At 35.1% G+C, this 20,913-nt stretch overlaps 4 protein-coding genes across 4 annotated transcripts; 2 read left to right on the top strand and 2 right to left on the bottom strand.

Moving 5' to 3' along the window:
• Positions 1-306, top strand: LOC133316681 (uncharacterized). The gene has a single exon (XM_061518458.1). It carries the CDS (start codon positions 1-3, stop codon positions 304-306), a length of 306 nt encoding a protein of 101 aa, XP_061374442.1.
• Positions 307-575: 269 nt separating this feature from the next.
• On the bottom strand, positions 576-2,271 carry LOC133316723 (uncharacterized). Its single transcript, XM_061518505.1, has 5 exons — positions 2,132-2,271; positions 1,971-2,023; positions 1,182-1,349; positions 1,021-1,104; positions 576-930 (listed from the first exon to the last, which is right to left on the bottom strand). The coding sequence occupies exons 1-5, from the start codon at positions 2,186-2,188 to the stop codon at positions 762-764; spliced, it is 531 nt and encodes a 176-aa protein (XP_061374489.1). The 5' UTR covers positions 2,189-2,271; the 3' UTR covers positions 576-761.
• An 8,409-nt stretch (positions 2,272-10,680) lies between these two features.
• Positions 10,681-15,435, top strand: LOC133316690 (wall-associated receptor kinase-like 14). The gene is made up of 4 exons (XM_061518468.1): positions 10,681-10,967; positions 11,268-12,021; positions 13,420-13,494; positions 13,742-15,435. The coding sequence occupies exons 2-4, from the start codon at positions 11,301-11,303 to the stop codon at positions 15,019-15,021; spliced, it is 2,076 nt and encodes a 691-aa protein (XP_061374452.1). The 5' UTR covers positions 10,681-10,967; positions 11,268-11,300; the 3' UTR covers positions 15,022-15,435.
• Positions 15,436-15,628: 193 nt separating this feature from the next.
• On the bottom strand, positions 15,629-17,229 carry LOC133316701 (thioredoxin-like protein HCF164, chloroplastic). Its single transcript, XM_061518483.1, has 4 exons — positions 16,987-17,229; positions 16,670-16,882; positions 16,296-16,399; positions 15,629-16,177 (listed from the first exon to the last, which is right to left on the bottom strand). The coding sequence occupies exons 1-4, from the start codon at positions 17,152-17,154 to the stop codon at positions 15,895-15,897; spliced, it is 768 nt and encodes a 255-aa protein (XP_061374467.1). The 5' UTR covers positions 17,155-17,229; the 3' UTR covers positions 15,629-15,894.
• Between the last annotated feature and the right edge of the window lie 3,684 nt (positions 17,230-20,913).

The following is a 20,913-nucleotide window of genomic DNA, read 5'->3' on the forward strand; positions in this document are numbered from 1 at the left end:
ATGGCTTTCATGATTTCCAGAGCTGAATCAGAGACAGAGATGGGTAGCCTTGATCACCTCGAGGACAAGGACTCTGCAACAGTTGGTGCCATCTCAAGCCAGCTCCACTTGAAGTCTTCGTTGTCATCCAAAGACTCATCTCAAACCTTGAACAAACAGGTTGTCCTCCAACGCATTCGCCACCGTAAGTCCCTAAACAAAATCAAAAGCGCTCTTGAAGTTCTTTTGGGCAGCTCAGAAGGCAATACAGTCTCAACCCAAGAGCAGAAGTGGCTCCAACAAGATGACGCTTTCTCTGCACCTTAAGTAGAAGCAACTCACTGACTAGTATATTCCGATATGATCCATGTACCCATATGACTATTGCCTTAATGCTAAATTGCTTCTAATGTAATTTACCATTTGCATATTAAACATTTTAATACTAAACTTAGAAACTGCATCATCATTCATCAGGTTGACCCATCCTTAAACGTTAAATACATGTTTGTAATCAAATTTGAGTTTCGGATGTTATTAAAAAGATACTTCTAGGAAGAGAAATTTCAGTGTTATTCCCTCATCTAAAAGTAATTCAAGGTTTGAGGAGCGTGTTCTATGCGGCAAAGAGCACGAGTGGATAATTAACTGTAACTAACATTTAGGATATCTTTATGTTACAATTCAGTTCACAAGACCAACAGAAGCACCAAAGATAACAAGTTAAAAATAAGTATTGCAACACTAACACCTCATTCTTTTTGGTAAATATATAAAAATCCTCATTTCCGGCGTAGCACCCCTGACCTAGAGAGGAGACGCAATGCTTGGTTGGAATTGTTCAAAACTGAAGACGATCTTTGAACTGACAGTTTCCTTTTTTTTAAGAACTCTAACGCGCTCTGTAAGCATTGAGGAGGACCTACTTCGCTCAAAATAAGAGGTTCAAAACTGCAAATCACAATAGGAGTATAGTTAATTACAGGACTAAAAGCAACACGAATGGATCATTATAGAATTAGAAAGGCTGAAATCCCTAACCCTGACTTCTTTGATTTTTTCTTCCTTGAAGCGGTAGGCTTCATTTCATCTTTCTCCTCGTCACTGTCAGATAAGAACACTTGTCTGCAAATGAATTATAGCCTCTTAAATATGTGCGGAAAAACTCATGCATATTAGGACGAGATAGAGGTCATACATACTTCTCGCGAGCTGCAAGCATTTGGACAATGTTGTCGGGAAGAAACCCCGCAGCTGTATTTGATTCTTGCTGAGGTTCAGTGCCTGAAACATCTTGAGAGTTTTCATCAGCTTTGGATGGTCGAGATTGGGCCAATTTCCTCCGACGTTCTTTTCTTTCACGAACAACCCTGCCAGGAAAAGTCACATTAGGCACCACTGACTTTGATTGGTTTGCATGAGTACAAAAATAAATCCTACTGGTGATTTCAGCAAAGCTGAAGAGCATGCAATCACATCTTAACCTATGATTAAAGCACAGAAAAAAAGAGTGACATGTAGGTTGATATTTGCAAGAACAATTGAACAGATGTCAAATGTTAGCACATAGCGATCAATGCGATGAAGCAGTTGGTCTATAAATTAAGAAACTGATGACATCCTTACATAAATATGCAAACTCTCATCTTACAAACACAAATGATGTTGAGCTAAAAAGCCCTTTTTTATATACATTGAGGTGACCTAAGTTTGTTCAAATTTAATGAAACTCTTTTCAAACACATTCTTCGAAACCATTAAGCCCCTTAATCCTAATTAATTAATATAAAGCACAATGAGAAGCTCGCATTGTCGCATCTTTCAACAAAATAGTGTGTGTAATTCTACTCGGTAAATTTTTCTGTCCCTATCCCCCCACCCCACCCATCCCCTCAGTAGAACTTAGACCAACAGAATCCATATTACAATTCTGGTGAATCCTATTGCAGAGATTAAAGCAATACCTAATTAAACACAGGTTAAAGCAATACCTGGCCTTATTTTCTCTTTGAATCTTTCGAATCTCTTCGTCTTGTTGAATACCCTGCGAAGTTCACGCTGGTATTAAGTATCGATTTTCTTCCAAACAAAAAAAAAAAAAATTGATTTTGATTTGATTCATTGAATCAAAAATAAGAAAATAGAACGAGACCTGCTCAGCTGTGAATTCCTCAGGGGCGTCGGAATCGTTGTCTTCTCTATCTGACATTGTTGCGATTTCGAGTTTCCCTCAGTCTCTTTGAAATCCAATCAGTTGAGCGCGACAAACTTTAGGGTTTAAGCACCATGCCACAGTTTTTATCTCTTTTGCCATAACCACCCATGTGAAACTGGGAATGGAACACTGTCTTTGGGCCGTTGGGCTCGTGCACATTACTGAAAAAGCCCATTGGGCTTTTAAGATTGATCTAACAAGTCTAAGTCTTTTCTTTACTGAAAAAAGCGTATTGGGGTTAGTGTACTCAAAAAAAAAAAAAGGCCTATTGGCCCGCGCCTTTGGTGATCGTAAAAGTGATTTCAGATTTTCACCAAAAAAATGATTCCAAGATCACGGGAGGAAAAAAGTTAATATTTATTTTATTGACTTTTTAATAAGTACATATATTATACTTAGAACCCATTTTTTTTTTTTACAATCATATCTTAATCGTTGATTTTCGTCAATTAACAATTATCATTTATAGCTAATTAATAATTAATTAATGAGTTTTATTTGCGAAAATAATAATTGTTGATTGATGGAAGTTAACTGTTAAGATATGATTGTAAGAGATTGTAAACGAAAATAGATTGTAAGTATAACCTTACTCTATAACTATTTCTTAAACTTTAGGAATTTTGCAGATGATCTAATTTTGATTCCTTTTGAACATGAAATTTTATTGCCTACCTATAAATTTTGATTATGATAATAATTATATTAGGAAGATGTTATAGTTACTATCTTTTTTTCTTACTACTTGTTATTACCAAATTTTAACCGTTGATTTCCGTCAATCTAACGGTTACAATTTATTAGAATTAATAATTAATTAATAAATGTGACCCAATAAATTATAACCGTTAGATTGACAGAAATCAACTGTTAATGTTTGGTAGTAACAAGTAGTAAGAAAAAAAGTAGTAACTATAACTTTCCCATTATATTAACATCAAATTATTTTTAAAATTATGCAATAACACATTATTAAGTTATATACAAATTCATATTTTCTGAGAATTAAAATTAAATACTTATAAAAAATGAGTTCAAAGAGTAACGCATAGTATTATAAGTTTTGACAAGACTATAAATTCGTATCGAGGAGAGAGAAGAGATACTAATCCTATAATCATGTGACACTTATTCAACGTTTGGCGAAGAGAAAGGAGAGTGCACGTGTATTTATATCTTGACGGTGTATAAATGAAGTGGTTGTTTGATTTATTTTTCCATTTCGGTCATAGTAAATAAAAGTTGGTATGTTCAGTGAAACCGTAAATTTAGTGTGTTTTTTTTTCAAGATGAGAAATTAACCACTGAAATTGTTTTTAAAAAATATATATTAATATTCATTTGTAAGAAATTTATTTAATATTCAATCATTTCATTTTTAAAATTCGAATTAAATTCATATAAATTCGAACTTGCAGATTTTTAGCCACACCATGTGATCGCGTATGTGATCAAGCATCTTCGTCGTCATCTTCCAATTAATGGGAACGCAATGATGGAGTGGGAGAATAATCTTCATATTCCATTCCCGTAGAATCAGTACCCGCCATTTTAAGCCTAAAATATAACAACATTTCAAAGTGGGGGCCTAAAAATATTTATATCCCATTACCAAATTCTTTTTTTTTTCCTTCATTCAAACTGAAACATGAAAACAAAATATTTTTTTATTTTTTACTTTGTTATCATTGTAATTTTTCCTTACATTTTCTTATTGTATGAAAATGAAATGTCAACCTTTTTTTTTTTTTTGATAACAGAAATGTCAATCTTTAGTGTAAGATTGGACAACAACTACTAACTAGTTGTGAATAAAAGAAAAAATGGCGTTGGAGAATTCTCAGGCTTACGTAACATTTCATGAGAGACCTCCTCGCATTAATTTTCTCCGAGTTACCCCTGACTTTCTGCATCTCATTAAATGGTGATTAGCTCACATGACGATGTTATTTATACAAAGTTCCTCCAAAGTCCTTTGAATAATAGTGAATGATGATAACATGAAAATATGACATAAATATATGATCAACATGATATAAGAAGATTGGATTAGTCAATTCAAATGTCATAAAAAAAATTATATGAAAAGGAGCCTAATTTGTAATTGACCTGATGCATTGTGTTATGGCCCAATTTGTGAGTCCCATAATCTTTATAGCCCATGACAGATGATAGGGAAGAAATATAATTAAAGAATATTGCATAATAAGATATAAATCTTACCATATCACCAGTATATCTAGTATTGGGCCCCAAGTATTTATAAAAAGTCTAGAATTTCACTTCTACCAGGTAATCATCTATAAATAAAAGGTTAAACTAGTCAGATACACATTTTTATACTCTTTCTCTAACTGTCATTGTGCACATCCCCACTCTCTCACCATGCTATTTATCACAGTGCACAAAGATATGCACACTTGTCGGGTTTCGTATAACTTGCCAAGTGTGGGAAAAAGATAAACTTCAATCCCTACTTCTCGATGGTGAACACGCGAAACACCGCAAATAGCCACCAGCTGCCTCCCCAGAACCGCTGCACAGAGAACCTGCATAACAGCCCAAGCACAGAATATGAGCCCGATCACGTGGTCGAGATGAACAATGTCTACATCAACGACACCTTATTAGATTCAGCCTCCCTTCGAACCACCCGAGTCCATTTGATCAGCAGCTCAACCCCATCCAACCAAGCTTATAGCCCGACATGGACAACCGTATAATGCAAACTGCCCTCCACACAATTCCATGGCGAATGTAGAACAGATTCCTAACACAAAGCTGGGTTGACACTCAAATGATAGATGAGCTAAAAAGCCAACTCCTCAAGGCGAAAGAGATCGTGAACAAAGAAAAAAGTAGGAGAAGGAGCGATATAGAGAAACGGGTCAGAGCCGAGTTAAAGGACATACACAACTAAGGCAAAAAGGCCGATATAAAGATAGAGGCCGAACTGATGACCTCTGAACTGAATGATACACTTACGGTGACACTTTCCAACGACAGTTTTGTCGAGGCATATACAACAATAGTCCATTCACGGACAAGATTATCAATGTGCCCTACCAACTACGGTGGACATCGGCAAATGTGCCAAATTATAATGTAAGCCAAGACCCCGAGATCCATTTGGAGGGTTTTGACACAAAGATGTGTGTGAAAGGGATAGACGAGCCATCATCTCGAGGATTTTCACGTCTACTTTGACAAGGGCTATCATGACCTGATTCTCCAGGTTACCAAGAAACTTTATTGATTCATTCGAGGAGTTTGCAGACAAGTTTCTCTCCAACTTCGCAATTAGCAAGGTACATCCCATGTCAGAGCTCACCTTGGGGGCTATCCGGCAAGAACAAGACGAGCCCATTTGCAAATATCTCAATCAATTCAAATCGATCGCTCTCCGGGTCCAAGGCATGCCCGAAAGCGTGCACTTGTACATGATCATTGCGGGCCTAAATGGGAACTCCCCTTTGGCAAAGATCCCAATTCATAACCTAGAAGAATTTAGGGAAAGAACCATCAAATATTTGGCCCGGGAAGGTAGATTGGATATGAGGGCAGCCTCCTCAACGTCGTCTCTACCACTGCTGCTGCTTTGCATGGATGATGCACCTCTTCCTTCACTTAGGCCTCTCCTACTCATTTATCAGAATGCATAGAACCTAAATTATTCTTTAAAGAGAAAAACTACTAGAAACTACGAACATATACCAAAAATACCTAAGGCTACCCAGATTTCCCAGAAAATTAAAGGCAAATAACAAAAAAGCAAAACAAAGAAAGGGATGTTATGTGTTTAAGAGTACCTATTTCATCTAAGAAGAAGTGAAGGTGGAAAACTTCGTTGACGAAAAGACACCCAAAGCGCTCCTAGTGGAAATGACAAACCCAAAGGAACAACAAGAACACCCAGAAAGAAGGGGATGCAAACCAAGAAATCCTGAGCATTGAAGAGAAAATGACACACACGCTTAAGAAACTCGAAGACAAAATGATATAAGTGAGACAAAATGGTAATGGGTAGCATGTAAAAGTCACCTTTTAGGCGTGAAATTGAAGAGACAAGGGAAAAGTGGGCATTTCACATGGGACAAACAACCCTAACACAGACGTTTGCGACAAACCATCATTGAGAACAAAGCGCAAGGGCGGCATACGTTCTCCAACACACAACCACCAAAAAGGGACTTGAGAAGGCCAAAAGGTCACCATTTTGGACTAACCCCATAGGTCGACACAAGAACACATAAGGAGAGTGGGAAGGCCAAAAGGCCACCATCCTGAACAGTGTAAACAAGTTGGCACAAGAGCCTGGAAAGTGGTGTGAACTCCAGTTTAAGGCATGCTGGCTGATCTTTGAACAGGACCTCGACTAAGAGCGTCGAAGCAAGAGAAGCGCCAATAAGGCTGAAAGTAACCCGGCACAAAGGACTAAGGCTTGATGCGAAAGTTAGGCCTTGTCACGCTGATGAGGAACAACTTGCAAAGGAAGACAGATAGGACGACCCAAGAACACCAAGCAGATGCCAACTAAACGAGATCCTCAAACTGAATACACCCAGACATGGTCGAGATCCAAGAAAAATATTTAGCCCGACAGTCCAAATACTCAGGCTGTCAATCTATGGGGCAACTGTTATGGGCCCCACATTTTTTGATAGCCCATGACAGACGACAACTGAGAGGTATAATGAAATAATCTTGCCTAATAAGATATCAATCTTACCATATCACTAGTGGATCAAGTATTGGGCCATCAATATTCCTGAGAGATCCAGAATTCTACTCATATCAGGTAACCATCTATAAATAAAATGTTAAGCCAACCAGATACACATTTTTACACTCTCTTTTATTTGTCGCTATATATACATCACACTTTCTGACAACACTATTTACCATACTACACAACGATTTGCAACCTTCTAGGTTATCTCCCTCATTGATATTCGAGAACATAATAATCTTACGTAGATTCAATAATCTTTTACCGGACATCTCAATTCCTATGTATCGAACACATTAACAATTGATATCTTATTCCTTATGGGTTCTTTGGTAGGAAGAAAAATTTTAGAATACTGGGAATGTGGGATTGGGAATGTTACTTTCCCACGTTTGGTACAAGAAAAGTAAAAATTTACCCAAAAATCTTGCTTTCCTGGATTTTGGAAACATGAACAAAAATGACTAAAAATTCCAAAGAATAATCCCACCCCGCACATGGTATTCTACAAATCCCACTCTATGGGAAAATAATTGAAATTGATTCAGACAAAAATGCCCTGAGGCTTTAGCAGCGACTTGTTCCTCTTCTTCACACTTGTGCCTTCTTGTTCCTCCTTTTTCACACGACGTCGTTGAGCCTTTGTTGCTGGTGGTGGATTAGATCTACCATCTAGCTTGCCCCGTGTCTCCTGTTCATTACAAGTTCAACCCAGTCAAGACTCAAGACTAATTATTGACTCAAGAAGGCATTTGTTTTACTGTGAAGCCTGAGAGCAACAGTACCTCCAACTAAGGATGAAACTGTGGATCGCCTTCAATGGAAAGACTACAAACCTGGAAAATGTATTGTTTGCCAAATGCATAATATATTGAAGATGAAAGAAAGGGAAGAAACAATGTAGGAAAGAAGGATCCATTTGTGAGAAGTTGTTGGCTTCACCAATTGATAGATAAGAATCCTTCCTCAACTCGCCAAGTCAAAATGCAAAATGAAAAATAATGAAGGAGGATGGAGGAGTTATTTTTGTAAAATAACTCTTCATAATCAACCAAATATAGAATTAGTAATCTTCATCCAACCTTTCTAGTAATATTTTAATCTATCGAACAATTTTTTGATAATATTTCTGAAAAATTTACTTTCTCGTTACATTTCCAAAAATTGTGATTTTCGGATAATTTTTTTTTTATCCTCTAACAATCATAAATAATCTTGGCGTTGCTAGGAATACAGGCAGCGTTTTGTATAATGGAAAGACACGCACTTGTCTAATCTAACAATGCCAAAAAGCAAAAGCACGGTGACAGAAATTGAAAAAGAAGGCCAAACAAAGCGAATGCAAGTCAAGTCTCGAGAGCTGCACATGGCTATGAATTATCTGGCTGATGGCTTTATCTACCCTCTTATCTGTACACGTATTAAAAAACAGCTTTTTTGTGCTAACCTCTTTTTTATTTAAACTACTTCTCTTATAAAAAAAATTAAAAGCTTCTGTTTTTTACTCGGTGGCTCGAGGCTTTGAATTTCTATTAAGATTTATGAAATTTAACCAAACATAATTTATTATTTAGTATTAAGAGTGGATGTTTCCACAGCATATGATCGGGTTTATAACTGTGCTCACTAGTCGTACGTAGTCTTTTCACCAGTTTCGTTATTAACTTATTAAGAGTTAAGACAGTCAAATAATACTGCGTGCGTTTTAATCAATTAAAGTTTCTATCCCTAATTGCAATAACTGTCCTTAATCTCAACCCCAATCTCATCCATCCCTTGTTAGCCTAAGCAACACTATGATATTGAAAGTTAATTAATTGAAACTTCGCTATTTTACTTTTCTTTATGTGATCATATAAGGAAAAATGGAGATTAATAGCAATCAAAACTCAGAAAACTTGTCTTTCTCCATTTTTCTAGTGTTTATGTTTTAATGACTACGGATTGATTTTTCTCTTACTACTTTTTTCATTTATCCATTTTTTTTTCAATTATCTGACTTAATTTAATTTAAGTATGATCCGACCAATATAGGAATGATTCTCCCGAAACCATTTTTTAAATTAAGAAGTTTCTTGTTAAAAAACAATTTTCTTATCATTTCAATTAATAATTATTAATGTCTTTTATTATTATCTTTAAATCAAATTAGAAGACGTGAAGCATAGTCAAAGGTGGCTTGTTTATGCACATTCCACTTCCTCCCGTTACTCTGGTCAAGCCATTTTACAATGTATTGGCTGACTATAGCCACCATCTTCACCTCTACTTTTCCCTCATTAAAAAAAAAATGTCTTTTCTTTTATTCAGCTGCGTTTTTATTTTCTTAATCATTATTTAATCTTTCCTGATCTATAAATGTTATTCAAATTTCCCTTCATACCCTATTGTGCTCCTCCTTAACCAATTTTAGGTGTCTATTTAGCCGCAAATGTCGCTTCACTTAAAACTGCGCATTCAGTGATTCAGACAATGTAATAATATCTGAACAAAGTTTCTTAATGTATTTGCAGGGCAATGAATTGACAATTATATAATTTTATTAAAAAAAATTGACACAGATAAATGAATGAGATTAATTAATTTTATTATTTAATCTTAACTTGGCACAGCCGCACGTATAATATGATAGTCAATTATTTTGGCGCTAGATAAATAAACAATAGTACTATTTAAATAATATTTTAATTAATAAACAGTTGCTCGAATCTGGTCTTTGGTGTGTCGCACTTGCCATCTTGCAAAGTATCTGACAAAAATCCACCGCCACGGCGCGACGGGGTCAATCCTCATCATCACGTTCACGGCAGCTCCAATTAATTGATTAATGTTTTCAATACTTCCTTTGTAAATTTTTAAAAATAAAGAATAGAGTAAAATAAAATAATATTCTTATAATTAATAGTGAAAATACATTAACTAAAAAAAGTAAAAATAAACCAAATAGACTTTTAAATATGTCCTGTTTGAAAAAATACTTTTTAATTTTATTAATAATTATAAACACATAACATTATTTTCACTTTTTTTATTTTTTTAAAATTATATGGAAAATTAAACAATAATTTTTTTATAAATAAAGCAAATAGGTTCTTATATTTCTATTTTGGTTCACACCTTAAACCTTCTTTTGGTCTCGCAACCATATTTCTTGATTATAATCAACTCGTCATAACAGACCTAAATGAAACATGCTTTTGGTCTGGAGACATAAATAGCAAAATTTTATTTCAATAATGCAATCCCATGAATCCGGCTGTGATTCTGTGAATAGACAAACGGACATATTTCATTTTTTTTCCCAAGTTGATATGATATATGGGTGTGACATATTTTTTAATTCAACCCAGAATAATTAAGCCACTAAAAGTAAATTGATACGGTGATAAGTTAAATCTCCATTAAAAAGAAACAAATCAATGTAAAATGATTGAGTTTTTAAAAGTCTAATCATGGAATGCAGATTTAAAAAGCAAACACTGGGTAGGCCTGAAACCAGACAAGCTCTCTCCGATTAGTCAAACATTATATGATTTGCCTTGTGCTGACTAAAAACATTATGTGCAGTGCAGGTAATTTGCCGTAGAGAACAGGGGCATTTTGTGCAGAAGAAAAATCAGTGAAGGGTATATTCGCCATTTAACAAGAAAAAGAATAAAAAAAGAAAAAGAAAAAGAAAAAGAAAAAAGATGTCGACGGTCACATGTATTTTACATTCTACTTCAAGGACAGACTCACACAGATGCCACAGAACAAGTGTGAATAAACGAAGGTTCACAATACCCTTCAAGTAGCTACATATGCTTATGCGGTTATGCCACTGATTCATTATTTTGTATTCGGTTGGAGAACAACGTTAAGCTGACAAAGGAGAACTCTCTTCTTTTTCTGTTGTTGTTTTTTTTTTAATGCAAATTTATTATTCTGTCTCATCTAATTCAATTTCAAACTCGATCCTCGAGCGGTGTGGTGTGGTGTGGTGAATTACTTCTCCAACTGCTACAGGCTACAGCCATTAATTTCAACCTTTGCAGAGCCTTGAAGGTATGCATATTTATGGCTCACAATCGCAACAATTACTTTCAAGTTTTCAATTTTTATTTTATTTTTATCTTTTAAAAAAATCCTTTTCCATTGAAAACAAAATCAAAACTTTATTGTTACTGGTTCTTTTCTATGAGTGAGCATTTATTAAGATAGATGGCTACCCAACGGCATCTATCACAAGCTTTAATTTCTCATTCAATCCATCATCTGATGCTCCACAAAACATTACTGTGTATGATTTTTCTAATTTCTCAAAAGCTAAAAGGTAACAACTCAGCTTTACTTTTTTGGTTGCAGAAGGGTGATGATATTGATTACCCTGTTCCAAAAATGTTTCTTCATCACCGGACAAATTTCGCTATCGTGCTCACAATCTTCATGGCGTGGACAACAACAAGAGCACAAAACTTCGAAACATGCCAGAGCCGTTGCGGAGGAAAGTCCCTGCAGTACCCTTTAGGCTTCTCTGAAGGTTGTGGAGTTCAACTAAACTGTAACAACAACCAAGTCCAATTAGGTGGTTTTCTGGTCCAGAACGTAACCAGTAACAGTATATTCATCAATCTCCCTGCGAAATGCAACCGTAGCATGCATTCGATGATCCCTCTTTTCGGTGACAACTTTGCTCCCACATGGAACAATAGCTTTCTGGTGCAAGATTGTGCAGCTCCACTTGATGGCTGCGTTATTCCTACCTCCACTTTTATGGGGAGCCAGATTGAGCTTGGAAACTGCGATAGCAGAAGTGGTAATATCAGTTGCTTTTCGCGGCAGCCACGTAATCAAACGTTGGATGTTGTGACATACGATGAATTGAACCGAACTGGTTGCAACTACATGTTCTCAGCAGTTGCTATTGGACAGAGCAAAGATATTTCATTACAGTTTCAGGTGGTTGAGTTGGAATGGTGGCTTCAAGGGCCGTGCCAATGTTCTTCCAACGCTACCTGCACACCGGTTCTTCTCCGAGGACGGAGCTCCGGGTTCCGGTGCCAGTGTGACGATGGTTTCAGGGGAGACGGCTTCACCGGTGGCACTGGTTGCCGGCGAGGTTAGTTCAGATTAAAATTTTGTTTATCATACTTTATCGATTCTTCACAAAACGTCATTTCTTTGATTATTATACTTTTATTCTTTGTTCATGGAATAATTATAAATTTATAATGGTTTTTTAACGGGGTAATTGGGAATGTAACACCTGGTTACGGCTTTATGTGCTGGCCAACCATGTAGCGACACCTCAATTCTATCTCGTAGAAAAGGATGCTCTTGTTCAACTTGCTAGGAGCCTAGTATATGAATTTTTCAGAGTCTTACATCTGTGCACAGGACTTAAAAATTTCGTTATGTGCAGAATTATAGTCTTGAAAAATGACATGAAAGATTCGAATTTAAGACTGGGTTTTAATTGAAAAGTTTGGGAATGGTCTAAAGGTCAGTTTGTACTTTATTAAGGGGTGAATGAGGCTTATCAACTTTTCCTCTGTGAGAAGCAAAAGGCTCGTTATTTTGATTCTTGAAGACTTTGTAGACCATGAGGGCCCTCTTAAGGCTCCTTAAATTTGAAGAGATGTTGCAGTAAAGCAACTGCTTTTTTTTTTTGTTCCTGTTTAAATTTTATGCGTACTGATTTTTATGTTCCTTCTGATGAATTCATTTTAATGGGAAATGGGTATGTTCTTGTTTTCATTTTTTGTTTTGTTTTTGGTTTTCGATCTTGTTTTGAATGGTAACTTAATCAAAGAAAGAATCCTTAAAAAATCAAAAGTCAACACGTTGTGGCTGCACATGTGTGGTGGGATGGATTTGAATATTTCTTTCTGTATTCGTTGTGGTCAAAGAAGAGAGATAGGTGATGAGAGGAATTAAAATTTAGGAAATGACAAAAAGAAGAAACAAACGTGAAACAGTTGTTGCTGTGCCACGTTAATTGTAGTAAGTTATGTAATTGAGTTAAGTTCTTTTTGACTCAATCAACAAGGAACATTTCAGATGCTGCATATCCAGGTCATCCAAATCGGTTGGTTGAGTATAGCTATTAATCATCGAATGGTTATTAATATTTTGTGTGTGTTCCATCAGTAAGAATATATAATGTGTAAAATAGTCAATGGATTATATAGCCAATACAACATCCTAGTGACATTGTCACGGGCAGTGCTCACCGTTCGAGGTTTTTCTTTGATTTATTAGAAATTCTCACTATCTATTGAAGAGTTTTCATTTTATTTTATTTTTAAAATAATTTGATGGATTGTATAAATGTGGACTGTTAAAACAGTACATCTCACGAAAATTACATAGTTGTGATAGACATAGTGTAAACATTTTTTTTTTCTTAAATAGTAAAGGAAGAAATAATATATCTTTATTTACTTGTAGACATGGCTTTCCTTTTCAAAATATTGTCACTCTTCTAATTCTTTCTCTATAATTGCCTTGCAATCAGTTCCAAGTTGCAGTGCTTCAACACTAACGTCTGGGGGATGTGGGAAAGCAACCGAAATCGGTGTTATTGTTGGAGGTATAACCTTACATCTGTATCGCCTACTCTTCTTTTCGGACTAACTTATGCCAATATAGGATCCTATACATATCAGATTGCATAGATTTGTTACGTACGAGAATCTTTGTTAATGTGTTATTATACATAATATCATTGAATGCATGTTTCCCCATGATCCTGATACAAAAGTGCATAGAAAAATGTACTTCTGAAATTTTGTGATGAAGAATTTGGATTAATGCTATATGATTTTTCACACTTACAGTGATCGTAACTGGAGCTTTGGTCGTGGCTGCTTTGTTTCTTCTATGCTACTGTGTGAGGCGCCGTTCTACTTGGTTGAGAAAACATACGAGAGTAAAGCGCCTATTACGTGAAGCTGCAGGCAACTCTAGTGTACCTTTCTACCCTTACAAAGAAATAGAAAGAGCCACAAATTCTTTCTCTGAGAAGTTGAGGCTGGGAACCGGGGCATTTGGTACAGTTTATTCTGGAAAACTTCACAATGATGAATGGGTTGCTATAAAGAAGTTAAGGTATAGAGACAACAGTGTTGACCAGGTAATGAATGAGATCAAGCTCCTTTCTTCGGTGAGTCACCAAAATTTAGTTCGCCTCCTAGGTTGCTGCATAGAGGAGGGAGAGCAGATCCTTGTTTATGAATATATGCCAAATGGAACGCTATCTCAGCATTTGCAAAGAGAGAGGGGTAAAGGTCTACCATGGACTATAAGACTTACCATTGCTACTGAAACTGCTAATGCCATAGCATATCTCCACTCTGCAATTAATCCCCCAATTTACCATAGAGACATAAAATCCAGTAATATACTATTGGATTATAGCTTCAAATCCAAAGTAGCTGATTTTGGTCTTTCTAGGCTTGGCATGACCGAAACATCACATATCTCAACAGCCCCACAAGGGACTCCGGGTTATGTTGATCCCCAATACCACCAGAACTTCCATCTTTCTGATAAAAGTGATGTCTACAGTTTTGGAGTGGTTTTGGTAGAGATAATAACTGCCCAGAAAGTGGTTGATTTTTCTCGACCTCAGAGTGAGGTTAATTTAGCTGCACTTGCTGTTGATAGGATTAGGAGGGGTTCTGTAGATGAGATCATAGATCCCTTCCTTGAACCAAATAGAGATGCTTGGACTCTATATTCTATTCATAAGTTGGCTGAGCTTGCATTTAGATGCCTTGCTTTTCATAGTGACATGAGGCCTACTATGATGGAAGTGGCAGAAGAGCTAGAACACATCAGGCGCAGTGGATGGGCAACTATGGAGGAAACTTTAATGGCTTCTCCAGTTGGATCTGCAAGTTCATCGCCTCGCAACGGAAGTGAGAAGTCACTGAGTGGTATCAAGGTTAAGAGAGCAGGGCAAGGGAGTGAGAGATTGATAGTTCCAGATAAGGCCGAGATCTTTTTGGATTCTATGGAGGTCAAGGATAGCTCTCCTGTATCAGTGCAGGATCCTTGGTTAAGTGGACATAGCTCACCTTCAACAAGCAGCTTGTTGGGAAATGTCGTTCGGTGACATACACTTGCTTTGGGTGGAAAGCCTCCAGCAATGTGAATAATAAAGGCATTTAACAGTTTTTCTTTCTCTTTCGCAGTTATTGCTATAGCTTTTTTTTTTGTGTATTGTTGTAATTAGGATTCTGCTTTACTAACAACTACCATAGCTTATATGCATAAATCATCAGTAATCAATACACAGAATTCACTGTGCAGACAGAATGGAACCTACGAATATTTACTGTGTATAATTATGGCTGGAAATAATCAAAACCTATAGGCTGTAATGGTCTCTTTAGCCAGTGCAACTGAAGATGTAAATTCGCAAAATTACAGGGCTTTTGGCATCTCAGTAAACTGCGTTATGCCTTAGTAAAGGTAGCACTGGACGCCATAAGACGCTGCTTCGGTTTAGTCTTTGGTTTTGTCAGTAAGCCTAGCTCTGGTAAATTTCTTGAATACATCGGATGTACCCGTTAGGGTACGTCTTTTTTCTAAATAAAGAAATTATTTTTCCATTTAAATTCTTGTTTTTTCTTTATTTTTGCCACTAAATACCAAAAACTTTCCCTATTAGGCAAAATGTAGGTACAGCTATGTTCCAAAGGTTTTCTCGTTTCATATTTAAAGAAAGAAAGAAAGATTGTTTCTATTAAGCGGATGATGTTTTGAAACAGCATATACATCAAAAGTTTCAGCTATGTTCTGAAAGGTCATTTTAAAATAGCTGAACCTGAAGACATTGGCACCTATAACTAGATGAATGTCCAACCATAAGGAAGATAGAACATAGAAATTTTGCAGATGAGTTGTTTGTCTCTTCAGATGTTTCTCACAGACAAATCAAACGAGTTACTATAAAATAGTAAAAGAAGGCACTTTATGCTGTCATCTAACCATGACTTCTTGGATCAACAACTTGATGCACCTTCCTTGCTTCAGCACTGGAATATTGGCCTACAACACGAGCATGAGGCACAGATGCTTCTCCACGAGCAAGGGCATCCACATTTTCAAGCAGGAACTTACTTGGAAGCCTACCTACTACGTTGCCCTCCTCATTCCCTTCTTTATCAAGGAATGCAAAGTGTGGAATACCCTCCACACCAAACTCATCAAGCTCTTGCTCCCATTTTGTGTTATCAACATTCAACATTACAAAATTCACTCGATCCCTGTTTCGAGAAGTAAATGGTGTTAAGATTGTACACACCAAAAGTCACAAGCAGATCCATTTTAAGTGGTGATATTTCCCAGAACACAAGGAAACATGTGAGGAATAGAAGTGATTACTTGTACTGCTGCTCTACTTTGTAGACATCAGGAGCTAATTCTCGACATACCTCACACCAATCTGCATAAAACTCCACTACAGTAGGCTTTCCATTCGAGAGAGCCTGGAACATCCAACACCAAAGTACAATTACTATAATGAGAAAATATGGAGCAGATATGATGTAATGTAACAACCGCAAATGAAACTAAAAAACTTGGTGAGCACTAACACAGTAATTAACATAGCAAGTTCAAAGAATGGCTCTTTTTTATTTTTATTTTGTTGGAACATAACTACTTGTGTTTAGGGCATAACCTAATTATCCATGTGTGGGTGTGTGGGGAGCAAGAAAGAAGAGAAATAGTGAAAGGGGTAAGCAAGGAAAAGAAACCTCTTCGTAAGGCAATGCAATGGAAGAGAGATCCTTCAAAGAAACACCAAAATCCAATCTTGTAGATAAGAAAAGTCCCAAAGCTGCTAAGGTAGAAACAACTGCGATTTTCTTGTTGATATCTTTGCTTGGGAATTGAGGGGGTGAACTTGTTGCCTTACTGGTCTGACCATTGACCGTGCTAGGCTCAACCACCAATTTTTCTTGCTGAGACTGAGACAAGAGGTTAAGGTAGTTAAGATACAAAACAAACAACCTCGTCGAATGTTTTTGTTATCGTAAGAGCTAAGATTAGAAAGCAAAAAAGGGAAATTTACCGTAGTTGAGGTATCATTTTCGTCGAGGTTTGGATTTGTTTGGGAAAACAAGGTCTGGAATTTGCGAGTGTTGATGTTAGGATTTGCAATGAATTGCGGGGTTTGAGGAATTCGTATGAAGGGTCGGAATCTATGGAAACCGATGGGGTTTGAAGAGAGGCGAGCCATCCTCTGCTATCGTGTACCAAGCAACCGCTGCTCTCTTCTCAGCTTATTGCAACCGCTAATAAGATTTTTTGTTTTTTACCCTCTCTATCTCGCTTTGGTATAAAATTAATTAAATAAATTCTGTATCAATTTAAATTAATACTCTTGTTCACCCTCTCTATCCGTCTATGGATTTTTTTTTTATAGACAATTTTTTTAACTTCTTAAAAGAATCTAAAGAAATACCATTTTGTTAAAATCATTTTTTTACCAACATAAACCTAGTCTTCTACTTAAAAATTGTGAGAATACTGGAAGAATGACAAAAAAATAAAACAAAATAAAACTCTTTGTTCTTACGTGTTGATAAAAATCAATATTAATATTAATTTACTTTCTTTTCATTCTCAATGTTAATTTTTTTAAATTAGTAATTCAGTAAAATGTATTACTTATTTTTCATATTAATTTTCACAACTAAAGTTATCATTTTATTTTTGCATAGTTGCCTTAAATTTCCAAAAAATTGAATAGAAAGAGAAGCCGTTTAAGCTATACTTATTATTAGTAAGCAGTGTTGTTATCAAAGATTGAAAGGGAAAACTTATATTAACAGTTATTTAATAGAAAAAGTACATAGACCTCATGTGTAACCGTCACAACCAATTTTAAAATCATTCCAATTACTTTTTAAATTTAAATAACTATATTAAGGGGACGGTTATACTTACCACCAGATAAGTTTACCACCCTTACAACCAATCTTATCACCGTTAGATTTGAATTAAATCTAATGGTTCATAATTATCTATTATAATCCTAATTTTTACTCTCACATTCCCTCTTTCTCTCTCTAGATTTGGTATATGCACATCTCTCTTCAAATTCTTCTCTTTGCAGCGCTCTATAGAAATTGAAATTGAAATTGAAGGTGAGTTCCTATTATCATTATCATTCAGAGTCACTATCATTCAAATATCAAACATGGATCAAACGAAAAATTAAGGAACCGATTCTATGGAAAGAGTCAGAAAAAGAGATCGAAATGCAAAGTATTGAATTTAATTTAACTTTTATCATGGATCCTAAATCGAAATGAAAAAGAACCGATTGATTCTGTCGAGGTTTGAATAGTGTAACTTTAAAGGAAAAAGAATGGATCGAAAACACTATCCAAGAACCGATTAACTTTTATCATGAATTTAATTTAACTTTTATCACTCTGATACCATTAATTCAGCCAAACATGGATCGAAATGAAAAAGAATCGATTCAAAGATCAATGATCGATTTCCAGTTTTATTAATTGTTTGCACCTGTTAATGGTTTGCACCTGTTAATGGTTTGCACCTGTTGCAAAAAAAAAAAAGAATGGAAAGAATGAGTTCAGATGTTTGATTATTTGCTTTTGTGAGATATTTTTGCTGGAACTAAAGATCAAAGTGCTATAACGATGAAGAGAGGTGATTCCCAAACTTAGAGAGAGGTTTGCAGATACCAAACCTAGAGAGGGAGGGAATGAGAGAGTAAAAATTAGGATTATAAAGGATAATTATGAACAGTTATATTTAATTCAAATTTAACCGTGATGAGATTGGTTGTAAGGGTAGAAAACTTACCTGGTGGTAAGTATAACCGTCTCCCTATATTAATAGACAGTTTCATCCACGAGAGTTGCGTGGTTAAAAACTTAAAATCGAACCATTCAATTATTTACTTTATGTTTTGAACAATAAAATATTGACCTGTAACGAAAATAAAGTTTCTTATATTATAGAAGAAAAAAATTATATGATTAATGTTTATCATGTGCGAGATAATTTTATTTCTCACACATTATAAAAATGCGTGGGTCTCCATACTTGTAGGAAATAAAATTATCTCCTATAATATGAGAAACAAAAACTAAATATATATGTGTTTGAATACTTATTTTTAACTTATCGGACTAAGAATACTCAGTCAGTGATCAGTCCAATAATTATTGGGTTAGATCACACACAATTAAACCTGCTATTGTTGTTGAATGCTTGGGTTGAGGTGCTATCTGCGAGATAATGGAGCTAATACCAGTTCTTTGGAGTGATTTGAGGAGACTAGGGATATCTGCAAGACTCTGGTGCTTAAGTTAGTAAGGATTCAACGTGTTCAATTATTGATGGGAAGATAATCCTACCCAGGTTCAATGCCTCAGTATTTGTAGTAGATTGATGTCTTGTTTGTGTCGTCTTATTATGGTGGTGCTTATTCTTATTTGTAGAGAATGTTAGCTTCCATAGGCTACGTTGTGAGCGAGGTGCATGTGGTTAGGAAGGTACTATCCTTGAGTTAGTTCATGTAGAGATCAAGTTGTTTTGAAAATCTTATATCATTTAGTCCAATTGTTTGAACAACTAGTTGCATGTGTCATGGGATTGCGAGATCCTTACGTTACGCGAGATGGACATGTTTTTCTTTTTTCTAAACAATTATTTTTTGGGCTTATTAAGCCTTTCTTTGGTTTCGGGCTTCTATTTCGCACAAGTAAAGTCAAATCAATCAATACGTTATTTGTAGATATAATTAATGTGTTTATTGTTTCTCATGTTGTAGAAGATAAATTTATTTTCTACAGACACATAAAAAGGCAATTTTATGCAATTGATGATGGATTTCAAGGAGAAAAACTTTAATGTACCGGAAGTACTGAATTTAATAGAATTTTTTTTAAGACTTAAATAAAAACATAAAAAAAATATGGGTCAAAAGGCAATTTTTTTTTTCCTATTTTATGAAAGGAAACACCAAATTTGATGCTTCCAATGCATTGAAGTTTTTCTCGACTCAACTAAATTCTTATTTGATTGTGTGTTTTTACTAACAAAAGTGAGTGACTTTTTCAAGAAAAATAAATATGATAAAACGAAAGTTAGTGTCCTTAAAAATTATTTTACAAACTACCAAAACATTTATTATAAAATCCTTAAAAATTATGTATTTTATTTTATAAATGAGGAGAGATATTTTGATGCCGATGTAAGATTTAAAAGTCTTAATCTCTAATCCTAATAGTTGGTTTCTCAATACCACGTACACAAGGTAGTAAGCCTACATTCAAAGATCAATGGTTGAAAAGAAAAATAAGACTTTTAAATCTTATACTGAATTCAATTTTTTTTCCCTTTATAAATTTATAAATAATAAGTTTTTTTTTTGTATAGATTATAAATAATAAGTTTAACTTGTTTTATTAATGTTAGTATTTAGAGTTTACGAATATTCAATTATTTTGTAAACTTTAATATTTTGTTCAAGTTGTAAACAATGGGTAAGGATATTCTTACTGTCATATTTTTTTACTATAAACTTATTACTATTCTAATATAATTATATATTTCGAAAAATTCATTATAAATTGTTAAAGTGGAATTCAACATAATTAAAGTGATAGTAACTTGATATCCTACACAGTAAACAATATATAGGTAATCAAACTCTTTTATTAATTTTGATTAAATACCTTTTTTTTTCCTCAGCAAATTTCACGATACTCGTTTTAGTACCTAGCAAATAAAAAGGCTTATCGTGATTCCTAAGAAATTCAAAATGGACCCATTTAGTTGAAATTATGGTACCTTACAAATTCAAAAAAGATCCATATTAGTCTCTGAAAGAACTAAAATGAGTTCATTTTGAATTTCTTAGACACCACGATGGACCTTTTTATTTGCTAGGGAATAAAGCGAGCATCGTGAAATTTGCTGAGGATCAAAAATAATATTTACTCTTTAATTTTTTTTT

This window comes from Gastrolobium bilobum, unplaced genomic scaffold (genome assembly GCF_033153095.1).
Source record: "Gastrolobium bilobum isolate Gb01-03AN ecotype WA unplaced genomic scaffold, APGP_CSIRO_Gbil_v1 utg7803, whole genome shotgun sequence".
NCBI lineage: Eukaryota > Viridiplantae > Streptophyta > Magnoliopsida > Fabales > Fabaceae > Gastrolobium > Gastrolobium bilobum.